This window comes from Ipomoea nil, unplaced genomic scaffold (genome assembly GCF_001879475.1).
Source record: "Ipomoea nil cultivar Tokyo-kokei standard unplaced genomic scaffold, Asagao_1.1 scaffold2403, whole genome shotgun sequence".
Taxonomy (NCBI): domain Eukaryota; kingdom Viridiplantae; phylum Streptophyta; class Magnoliopsida; order Solanales; family Convolvulaceae; genus Ipomoea; species Ipomoea nil.
In genome coordinates, this window is record NW_017618831.1 from 1,409,732 (window position 1) to 1,421,133 (window position 11,402).

Genomic DNA, 11,402 nt, shown 5'->3' on the forward strand with positions numbered 1-11,402 from the left:
TCTAAACTGTATAGTTATCAACACTTGGGAATATGAACATCGCAAATTATAAACATAAAGTTCTGTAATTGTGAATATAGATAAGAGTTATTCAATTATGATTATGCATTTCAATTCAAAAATTATGAATATATAGTTTGGTAATTATGAACATAGAGCTAATTAAGATCGCGGCAAAAGAAATGGGATATAGCTAACTGTACGGCATCGATCAACTACTCTTTCATATCCATTCTCAACGTGTCCCAGGCATGCCGGAAGGGTCGATTACCAACATATAGCTAACCTTGTTAGTCATGCGCTAGCCGGAATGGTCGATTTCCAACATAACTAACCTTGTTAGTCATGCGCTAGCCGGAAGGATCGATTACCAACATATAGCTAACCTTGTCAGTCATGCGCTAGCCGGAAGGGTCAATGAATTTACTTTGAAATTTTGGTGAATAATTTTATATTTAAATATGAAGGAAAATAGAACTATTAAATTAACTTTTGAATTGTATTCTTTCTTTGTTAAATTATAGGTAAAAGATAAGGTGTAACATTTAAATATATAATAGTTGGTGTGGCTTGGTGGATTTAGCTTTGTTTGTTATGTTAAAGGTTTTGGGTTCTATCCTTTGTGGTGGCATTCTTAACCTATTTTATACAATCATTGTATTGGTTCTCAAAGACAACACATAAGCAAATTGGTAATATACTAGATGTTGCATTTGAGTAAACAATAGTTAGTGTAGCTTGGTGGGTTTAGCTTAGTTTATTATGTTAGAAGTCTTAGGTTTTATTTTTCTTGGGGGGCATTCTTTAACTATTTTCTAAAATTGTTGTCTTGATTTTCACAAACAACACAGAAGCAACTCAGTTATATATAAGATTTTGCACCTTTAGAAATAAGAGTTTATGTTGCTTAGTTGGTTAGACCACTTATTTGTTAAGTTTGAGGTTATAGGTTCAACTCTTATTGTTAACATCCTTGTTTTCATTTTATATACTTGTTAAATAATGATGCTCAAAGACAACAGTTTTTTAAAACCGTTGTCTTTGTAGTGTTGTGTATTCAAATACGCTTAAAGACAACATACCAAAGACAACGGTTAAATAAAACCGTTGTCTTAAACAAATAAAGAACGCGCAACGACAACGGTTATATAAAACCGTTGTCGTTTTAGTGTTGTGTATTTGAGTGCGCTTAACGACAACACAACAACGACAACGGTTAAATAAAACCGTTGTCTTTAAAAAAAAAAAAAAGCGCACAAAGACAACGGTTGACCGTTATCTTTTTAGTGTTGTGTATTCCAGTGCGCTTAAAGACAACACACCAACGACAACAGTTAAAAAAACCGTTGTCTTCTTTAAAAAAAAACGCACATAGACAACGGTTTTAAAAAACTGTTGTCGTTGTGGTGTTGTCTTTTCATAAAATGCACAAAGACAACACACTTATAACAACGGTTAAGTAAAAACCGTTGTCTTTGACAAAAGTGTTGCATCAAAGACAACGGTTTTAGACAAAACTGTTGTCTTTTAAACAAAAGACAACACTTTTCTTAAAAACTGTTGTCTTTCTAGTGTTGTCTATGTGCATTTTTCTTGTAGTGTATGATTGGGTACATGAGGTAAGTCTTCTATGACGTATCATATCTAGCTTATTGCATTATGTGTATGATAATTTAATATTTATTGATTTAAATAATTTTATATATAGGACTTGATTAAACTTAAAGAGCATCAGAAACCTATCACTGGTCTAGCATTCTCTACCAAACTTCAAATGTTGGTTTCAGCAGCTGATGCCCAGGTAAGCATATATATGTCAATTCGAAAAGGAATAATAAACGGCACAACTATGGCATGATCCCTTCAATCCCTCAATTAACAGTACAGTACAATACAGTGGAAGATACCATGACTAATCATGTAGGACATAGCAATAATTTTTTTTTTTTATTGTAAATTTATGTATTTTGTAGAAACTTCAAGAAGGTTCCAAACTGACCAAAGATTTGTGCATGCCAAAATTTATTTTTAATAAAATATTAACTGGAAACCAAGGTTAGTAGATTATTACAACCTTTTTTTTTTCAGCTTTGTACGTGGAACACTAATTTGTGGAAAAAGAGAAGATCAATTAGCATCCAGTTGCCTGGTGGTGAAGTGCCTTCAGGAGGTGAGACACAAGTGATGTTCCATGCTGACGAACTCCACTTACTAGTTACACATGAAACGCAATTGGCAATATATGATGCATTTAAGATGGAACTCATACACCAGGTAAAACTAGCATGTTTTCTCAAATCTTGAAATATGCTCATGAAGAATATATAGGGTTTAAATTTGGAGTATGCATGCTTGTTACAGTGGATCCCATGTGTGCGGATCTCTTCTGCTACATACTCCTGCAACAGCCAACTAATTTATGCATCCTTCATTGATGGGAACATTGGAGTGCTTGATGCCGATACCCTAAGACTGAAATGCCGTATTGTTCCATCTGCTTATTTACCTCAAAACGGGTAAGAACACCTTCTCAGGATTCCCGGCTGCAAATACTTTGTGTCACAACTTTTGTTTAAGAATACTATTCTTTTCCTTGATGAAATTTTAATTTGTGGATTAACTTGTGTATGTTATATTGTTATTGTAGAAGCGAGGATGTGTATCCACTTGTGATTGCAGCACATCCGCAGGAACCCAACCAATTTGCAGTTGGATTGACAGATGGATCTATTGAAGTCATAGAACCATTAAAATCCCAAGGGAATTGGGAAGTATCTGTATCTTCCCCAGTTGATAATGAGAAGAAAAATGGTAGATTGGTATGGCAGGTTCTTCGTGGCACATTGGCAACCGTGTGTCTTGGATTATTTGGCGTGGGCATGATTCCAATTATTCAAACTAAAACTAGAAAATCAAAATTGAATTTCGGAGACGAGTCTGGAGCAAACCGATATGATAGAACAGAACAAGACGAACCCTCCGAGGCAGAGCCAAGCCCTCGGCAGCCAATGGCCAAGCCCGGTCCTCGACCTTGGCCAATCAAGGCCCGACTATGAAGTTACAATTAAATCCATCAAATTTTAAATAAAATAAGTTGAACTCATAATAATCACACAAAAATCTGTTGCAAAGTGGATTTTGGAATGTGTGTATTTGATCATTAATATGCACTTATACAGTGTTTTTAGCAATGTTGCTCATTGGTTTTTGACTTTTTGGAATGTATGTATTTGAACTCAAATTAATGTTTGAATTTGTATTTGTTTCACTCCCCAAACTAATGGACTTCCCAGTTTCATTATTATTAATGTTATTTCGCAGAATATGTTTGCTTTCAACTCCTCTTCTAATTCACCTTTATATACCCCCTTTGTTTCTATAGTTTATTACTACCTATGCTTTCATGGATATTCATTAAGATCAGAAGAACAACGTTATTAATGTATGAACAGAGCACACAATGCTGGTAAAGAAGATTGTGAAACTGATATAAAGTTGAGGCAAATCAATTCAATGTGCAATTATACAATGTTTTTAACAATATTGCTTTGTGGTTTTACAAGTTTTTGGAGACATTTACAGTGCTTTGTAGGCTCTGTTTTAAGCAAATGATGATATTGTTGCAAGATTAAGACCAAGTGTTGATTATCTATATTGCATACATAAATTCAATCTTGATTGAACCTTTTTTTAAAAATAAAAAAATAAATTATACCATCTATGATTATTAGTTAGAATATAAATCTAATAATATAATAAAATATGTAGATATTTTCTTGTGATCTACGTGATGATAATATTTCATTTTTATTTGTATGAAGTAAAAGTAAAGGAGTAAAATTTGATAGCAGAGAGTAGTAATTTTATCCAGTCGAAATGTAAGAGCCCAGGATGAGGAATTTTATCAAGGGTGAAGTTTCTGGAGTAAAAATTCATAAATTTATATCTGAATTAATATGCACAGTGATATTTTCTGGCACCATAAATTTCCAGGAAGCCGCCTCTTGAGACTCCCGACTGGCCGACTCACACTCGCTGTTAGAAATTAGAAACAAAAAATTATCTCAGAGCTGAATTTTCAAGCCAAAATCTCTCGATAAGCTTTCTACTACTCAACGATTTGCTTAGAGTCACGAGCCATGGCTACCTACCACCCAGAATTCCGGACGACTGTTTTCATCCTCCTCCTCTTCTTCACAGTGAACGCTTTTGCTTCAGCCGACTCGCTGTCGGAGCCCACCGTCTACGATGTCCTAACTAACTACAGCCTGCCGATCGGGCTCTTGCCGGACTGCGTGACCTCCTACACGCTCTCCGACGAGGGCTCCTTCGAGGTCTTCCTCGAGAAGGCCTGCTACGTGCAGTTCGATTACTTGGTGTACTACGAGGAGAAGATCACAGGGAAGCTGGGCATCGGATCCATCACCGACTTGGACGGGATTCAAGTGGAGAGATTCTGGTTCTGGTTCGACGTGGACGAGATTAGGGTTGACCTGCCGCCGTCCGATAGTATATATTTTCAGGTTGGGATCATCAACAAGCAACTCGATGTGGATCAGTTTCAGACCGTTCACACTTGCCAGGACAGCGCCTTGACTCTCTGTGGTGTTCCTCCGAGGAAATTTCTTCAGGTAATGGTTCTTTCTTCAAATTGAAATTTCTGCAAAATTATGCTCGTCTCTTCAGCTGTATTTTTATCTTATTACTGATTATTTGCTGTTTATTTGATTGTTTTTATCGCGCCATAACAGTAAACTTAGTTGGTGATATGGAAGTATAATATATGTTCACTCTTATTTGCACCTCTATTGGTTTATCTACTGTGAATATGTTCAAAGCCTGTTCCAATTTGCAGCTACTATAATAGAAAATGAAGAAGTTAACTTTTACACACACAGAAAAGAGCCTTTGAAAGTTCCCAGATTTTCTGTATGCCTGGGAGTTCCATGATACATGTGTGTCTATTTTAGGAGAAGCTCTACTCTTTGTAGTTTCATTTCCGCTACTTGTTTCTACTTTGCTAGAAAGTGATATTTGGAAAAATTATGTGCAAAGTGACTACTGATGGTAGATTGTTGAGTGTTAATGTATTGTGGTATGTTGTGAGCCTGTGACTTTAGAAACCTGAGGGGGCGATTTCCCTTTCAATAATATGTATGAAGATTAGAATGTTAAGGAGGTAGTGCTCTAGTGCTTGCAGTTTTTTAAAGTGTTAGAATCTGTATATGCAGAAATAACCATATACACCAATATTTTATGTTAAGTTGTCACAGGTGGTCTGCTCATCGTAACATAATACGTGCATTTTCTTGTCTTTCTGAGTTGAAGATAGACAATGATAAGAAAAACTGGGATCTTAGCAAGTTGGCAGTTTAATAGGTTCAAGAGTTATTGGGAGATAGAATGATAAGAAAAAGTGGGATCTTTGCAAGTTGTCCGACTGGCAGTTTAATAGGAAAGAAAATAATTTCTCCTCACATCATTTGTTTAAAAGTTCTTTCATTTCTCTGCAATGTTGGAGTCTTGGAGAAAGGACCCGTGACTTTGTCGTCATGCATTCACCTTAAAGCTATGAGACAGTCACTTCTACGAAAACTCTATTTTGCTTGGTTGCACCAAAGAGAGTGCTAACGCATTAAGAATTTTTGCATCTGCATCTTCTCTTATTCCCGATTGCTTTGAACACGTCTTTCTGTGAACTAATATTGTTGCATCATGGACATTTCAGCCCGCGGTGTATGACTTGCCAATGCTCCTTACAGAATAGCGACTCCCCAGGTGCAGTAAGGGTGTTGGATGGTGATATACTACTAAGCCAGGGTGCTGGACTCTTTTTTTCGTTTTCAGTCAAGGCAAAACTAGCCTTTGGTCTTTCCACATTATCTAGGGTAAAGACAAAAGTGTAATATATATATATAGCAAGATACAAGTTATAAAATCCACCACCCAACACCCCGCTAGTTGGATGACTTAAAAGCCTTTGAGAATGAATATATATATAAATTATAATACATATGTATACATAACTTGTGTAACTTTAAGTTTTTACGATATCACATATTATGAAGAACACAAAGGTTGGAAAAAGCAAAGTAGGAACACCATCATAAAAATAAAATTAAAAAAAAAAAAATCCATCAAGTTGACATCTAAGAGACTAAGCATAATCCTTGAAATCAAATGTCAAAGATGAAATGGGATGATAAGTTAAAGGCAAAGATTACATACACCTTAAGAAGTTGTTAGCAGATTATTCATGCCTCCTGCCAACATTTACACATACCCATGGAGCCCAGTGATTACAATACTCTCCCTCACACCACCCATCTTTAAGGTCAAAAATTCCAGTACAAAAAGGAAGACGAAGTAGAAGCTTCAATTCCATGACGAACGACGACAAAGACGAAAAGAACACGATAAAATATCTAAAAAGTGAGGAAGTGTATTCTACTACTAACTTCTGTTGCCAGATTGATCAAGTGTGGGTGGGCTGTTAGTCCCAGGCGCTGGCCACGCCAGCTCCGTACGATGGATTGTACCCGCCCCCGAACCCACTGTAACCGCCGCCCGTGTTGCCGCCAGAGTAGTAGTCGGGATTGCCTCGGTTGAAAGAGGAAGAGGAATCTCTTCGGAAATCACGGCCGCCGAAGCGGCCGGCACCCCGGCGGCTTTTGCCTCCGTGGGAGGATCTAGCAGCATAGCGGGAAAGCCAGGCAGGTACTTCTTGGTTTGCTTCTTGCATCAGATCTGCCAAGGAGCGCGCGAGAGAGGAATTGCCCTCGTTGAAGAAGGCGGTGGCCAGGCCGGTTTTTCCTGCTCGTCCAGTTCTTCCTATGCGGTGGACATAATCGTCAATGTCATTTGGGAGGTCGAAGTTGACCACGTGAGCAACGTGAGGAATGTCGAGACCACGTGCCGCCACGTCTGTTGCAACCAGAATCGGCGTCCTGCCACTTTTGAAAGCCCTCAAAGCTTGTTCTCTTTCCTGAATAACAAACAAACAGAAAACAGCTAAAGATGCGGTTTGATGTCCTAGACTGTAATTAAAAACACTTTTTTTTAAAGTCAAATCGAAATGAAGCAAGCAACTTTTAGCAAGAACAGAACAATAATTCAATAATCCATTGCCAAACACATATGCCAAAACTAAAGTGCGGGGAAGGTACGAGGATTCTACGATACACCCGCATTTTTAGATACCGTGCAATTCAAAAGGCATCAAACAGCATATTCCAACACTACCGACACATGTGGGGCCCATTAAAAGAAAGAAAAACTATTTCCAAGGTCACTCGTTGACTGATTCAGAAAACATCTTTGAAATGTTAAGGATGCATTGCCTACTTTTACGCTAAACTAAATCTATTGGATGGAAAGAAGAAACAAATATTTTGAATAACCACACATATTTTCTTAAAATAAGAAGGTAATGAAGTTCACAATATCAAAATTACTTAATGACGCCAAAAATGAAATTAGAGTGTGCAGGTTTCATCAATACATTAAACGAAAACCGCATTTAATAATAACACTTGCAGACAAGATTGTTTTGCGAATCACCGTATTATATAACTAGTAACCGAGCAACCATACCTGTTGTGTCCTATCACCATGTATAGCAGTAGCGGGGAAACCGTTAATACAGAGCCAATGTTCTAGAGAATCAGCTCCTTTCTTCGTCTCCACAAAAACAAGTGTAAGACATTGCTGCAAAAATTGACGTATAAAACACAATTAATAGATTCCTTTATCTAACTTTTCAAACAGTTCGGAAATTTTTGGCAGATATTAATGCCTCCAAAACCTAAACTGTTCCAAAATTAAAGACAAAGGTATAGTAAGCGGATACAAATCTTTCTGTAAAGCTGAAACCCCGATGCAGATTACCTTGCTGTGGGTCCCATTTGCCATTTGCGCAAGGAGAAGATCCATTAAATGGCTTCTCTTGTCGGTCTCTTGAACATATTCAACTCGTTGGACGATCAAATCAGTACTCGATCCAACCCTTCCGACAGCCAAAAAGATGTAGTTTGCGAGAAAATCTGCAGCCAATCTCTGCATTCACATGAATTACAAACCCGTCATTATATAGTCATTCAAATAATGTATTCAACTTAGGGCCAACAACCCAAAAACCGAGGAAACCATAACCCAAGCATGAGGTATCTAATATTACTTCGAGGTCGTAAAGTTCAAAACTTCGAACCAATCTTCGAACAAACCTGAATCTCTTTCGGGAAGGTAGCACTGAACAGCATTGTCTGTCTCACACCCGGTGGAGGCATGTCGGTTTGTTGCACAATTTTCCTTATTTGGGGTTCAAAACCCATGTCCAGCATTCGATCAGCCTCATCTAAAGCCAAATACCTAATCATCTCTAAAGAGACTCTCGCCCTCTCCAACAAATCAACTAATCTCCCGGGAGTTGCAACAAGTATATCCACACCTCTCTCTAGCTCCCGAAGCTGCCAAGATACATAATCGATACAATTAATTATTAACACATGATTCAGTGCCTCGATGTTAGCTCTCATACCAAATCAATCAAGATTTTAAACAACCGAGAATTCATAAATTAACAGGAGGGAAGGTGAAGCATTACGAAAATGTCAGTTTCATGTCTCGTGACAATGAAACAGCTTTAGCAGTAAAACATTTCCCTAATCATTAACTAAAGTAGAAATTATATGGCAAAAATAATTTAAACTCCATTGAAGTGTATAACCTACATTATATAGTCCATAAAGATAGAAAGTCTAGGCTCCGAATTAAGTTAATCGTCCAATCAAAACAATTTGCAAAGGGAAAAAGAAATAGGACCTGTTGGTTTATAGGTGCACCACCATAGGCAACAACCACCCGAACTCCAGTTTGATATGCAAACTTCCTGGCTTCTTCATGAATCTGCAAGGGAAAACAAAAAGTCAAAACCTTTTCCACAACCCAGTTCTAGAATAACGGGATCTCAGAAACCCACTTGGCATGAAAGCTCCCTTGTTGGGGAAAGAATAAGGGCAAGAGGTAATGCCATTCGTGGGCGTGGTGGCCTTGGAAATTGACCCCTCATGATCCCGCTAATGATCGGGAAGCAGAAAGCAGCTGTCTTGCCAGACCCGGTCTGAGCACAAGCCATCAAGTCCCGGCCAGAAAGTGCTATCGGGATAGCATATCGCTGCACGGGGGTTGGCTTCACATACTTGCACCTCCTAATGTTATTGTTCACAGCTTCCCCTAAATCAATCTCGGCAAAAGTATTCACGGGAGGGGGCACGTTGTCTCCACTCGTCTCAACCGGGATATCCTCGTATGCATCAAAATTAATCCCCGAATTCTCTTGCTCTTTCTCATCAAATGGCCGGTCTCCCTCGTCTCCAAACGGGTTAGACTCTCTCGGCTCCCTGCTACGATCCCAACCACCAACTCTGGTATTCCAACCACCACCATGTCCCCCACCACCACCACCTCCTCCACCACCACCACCACCTCCACCACCTCCACCCCCACCACGGAATTCATTCCTGGGACCATTCCATCGACTTACCCCAGCAGCAGGCGGCCCGCCATAATGCAACCTATCATTCCCTGACCCTGGTGCTGCAACTGCAACAGCAGCAGCAGCACTAGCATAGGAACCTGTCGCAGGTTTCGGAGGCTCCGAGGTAGCAGGTTTGTTTCTAAGGTGCGGCGGAACATAAGCTTGTTTGGTTGAATTAGACGGAGCAACTGCGGCGGCACCTTCGGCCGCGGAAACAGAATCAGCCCACGATGTTGGCATACTCTCAAAGGCGAATCAAACAAAAAGCACCAATTTTTATTGTTTTCTCTCCTCCAAAACCCTCAATTTCAAAAATTAAACTCACGCAACCCGTGATCCAACCGGTGAATTGAAACAAAGATTCTCACTTTATTATTATCGACAAACGTCAAATGAAAACCCTCACAATTTTCGTCAGCATCAAACAACAAAACCCAAATCCTTGTTCTTTTTCCTCGTTCTCGAAGCTTCACATCAGAAAGAAAACCCTGGCACACAACATTCAAAATCACAAAAATGCAGATCCAGAAATCAACATTAGTCAACACCAATTCAAAACCCACACAAGTCAAAAGGCTAAAATCACGCTACGAAATACAAATTAAAAATATATATATACACATCAACGAATACCCAGACACGACAGACAAAGAACAAACCACAGCATAACTACATGTATATTTCTAAACCCAAAATTGAAGACAGATAAACAAGATTAAGGTGGCGTACGACGGAAGGGAAGAAACCCTAAAGTTGCGATCTTTGGAGGGGAAGAGAGGGAGGGAGGCAAAAATATCTTTGAGTTTGTGTTCGTTTTGGGGTTTGGCTTTGTTGTATTCATACGTTTTCTCTCTCTAAAAAAGTGGGCTCCTGTTGGCTTTTCTCTCTCTATATTTTCGTGTCTCCGCTAATTCATCCCAGGCTCAAAATATATCATCAAAAATTGAATTTCAGCTGCGCTAGATTTCTGGCATTCTTCATTTTTTTCGCTATTTTTTTGGGGGGTTTTCAATTCACGCAGTACATACACAATATTTTGGGTGATTTTTCATGGTTATTTATATATATTTATATATTTATTTATATTTATATTTATATTTCCTTTTGTATTTACAAATATCTCGATATATAATAGTCACATTGAATGTGGACAAAAGTTAAAGATTCCTTTACAAATATATATTCCACATTTTCACCACACATCTTCACTAATTACTTAATTAGGTAGATGTAAAGAGAATAAAATATATAAACAAGTCAAAAATAAAATTGTGTGATTCTCTATTTTTAACGGTTGGTCAACCTGTTAAAAGTCGTTCGGTTTTCTATTTATCCGGTTCAAGTGGAGTGACTATTTTAATACATGTTGCGTCATTTCAAAGTTACAATTAGTTCGTTTTTAAGAAGAATTGAAATTATTATACTCATATAATAAAATGGTTGTAATTAATAATTATGATAGGATGTACTATGAAGTGCAAATAAAAATGTGCATTTATTTGTTTTTTTAATACAACAAAAGAAAAAGCAATTAGAATTAACGACTACAAAAGTTGTGATAAATTGGGAAATTAGTGAGTGTGTGGTATAAGAATTATATATTTTTGTTGAATATTTTAATATGATTTATCTCTTTTATGTAGATTGTGAGATTCATTTAATACACATTATCAGAGTATCGAATATTTGTTGTGAATTTTATTTGTCACCCAAAAAAAAAAAAAAAAGTGAAAGTCATATAGTGAGTACATCAATTTGTTTCTAGACGCAAAAATAAGCATTTATTTGATTTTAGTTTTTTGGGACCATTTATGGTTTCCCTTCACGAAGAAGAAAATGAATGACTTTACATAGTGGGGTTGACTCA

The 11,402-nt window shown here is 37.7% G+C and overlaps 3 protein-coding genes across 3 annotated transcripts in view; 2 read left to right on the plus strand and 1 right to left on the minus strand.

The window, feature by feature from the left end:
• The window catches only part of LOC109152249, a 131,546-nt gene extending 128,242 nt beyond the window's left edge, over positions 1 to 3,304 (plus strand). The window contains exons 29-33 of the mRNA XM_019299836.1: positions 1,602 to 1,619; positions 1,709 to 1,801; positions 2,089 to 2,274; positions 2,362 to 2,516; positions 2,648 to 3,304. Of these exons, the coding sequence (XP_019155381.1) occupies positions 1,602 to 1,619; positions 1,709 to 1,801; positions 2,089 to 2,274; positions 2,362 to 2,516; positions 2,648 to 3,056 (861 nt within the window). The 3' untranslated portion in view covers positions 3,057 to 3,304. The remainder of the gene's footprint in view (positions 1 to 1,601; positions 1,620 to 1,708; positions 1,802 to 2,088; positions 2,275 to 2,361; positions 2,517 to 2,647) is intronic.
• Positions 3,305 to 3,993: 689 nt separating this feature from the next.
• LOC109152253 lies at positions 3,994 to 6,020 on the plus strand. The gene is made up of 2 exons (XM_019299841.1): positions 3,994 to 4,631; positions 5,729 to 6,020. The coding sequence occupies exons 1-2, from the start codon at positions 4,140 to 4,142 to the stop codon at positions 5,765 to 5,767; spliced, it is 531 nt and encodes a 176-aa protein (XP_019155386.1). The 5' UTR covers positions 3,994 to 4,139; the 3' UTR covers positions 5,768 to 6,020.
• A 122-nt stretch (positions 6,021 to 6,142) lies between these two features.
• On the minus strand, positions 6,143 to 10,490 carry LOC109152250 (DEAD-box ATP-dependent RNA helicase 37-like). The gene is made up of 8 exons (XM_019299837.1): positions 10,265 to 10,490; positions 9,493 to 10,023; positions 8,978 to 9,462; positions 8,821 to 8,904; positions 8,223 to 8,465; positions 7,888 to 8,055; positions 7,594 to 7,707; positions 6,143 to 6,985 (listed from the first exon to the last, which is right to left on the minus strand). The coding sequence occupies exons 2-8, from the start codon at positions 9,773 to 9,775 to the stop codon at positions 6,494 to 6,496; spliced, it is 1,869 nt and encodes a 622-aa protein (XP_019155382.1). The 5' UTR covers positions 9,776 to 10,023; positions 10,265 to 10,490; the 3' UTR covers positions 6,143 to 6,493.
• Positions 10,491 to 11,402: the final 912 nt, after the last annotated feature.

Excerpts from the sequence above, each read along its gene's own strand:
- LOC109152253 (XM_019299841.1), top strand. The coding sequence starts at position 4,140 with ATGGCTACCTACCACCCAGAATTCCGGACGACTGTTTTCATCCTCCTC. Across the intron at positions 4,632-5,728 it reads CTCCGAGGAAATTTCTTCAG|CCCGCGGTGTATGACTTGCC; the intron begins GTAATGGTTCTT and ends TGGACATTTCAG.
- LOC109152250 (XM_019299837.1), bottom strand. The coding sequence starts at position 9,775 with ATGCCAACATCGTGGGCTGATTCTGTTTCCGCGGCCGAAGGTGCCGCC. Across the intron at positions 9,463-9,492 it reads ATTCCGTGGTGGGGGTGGAG|GTGGTGGTGGTGGGGGACAT; the intron begins GTGGTGGAGGTG and ends GTGGTGGAGGAG. Across the intron at positions 8,056-8,222 it reads CCTTCCCGAAAGAGATTCAG|AGATTGGCTGCAGATTTTCT; the intron begins GTTTGTTCGAAG and ends ATGTGAATGCAG.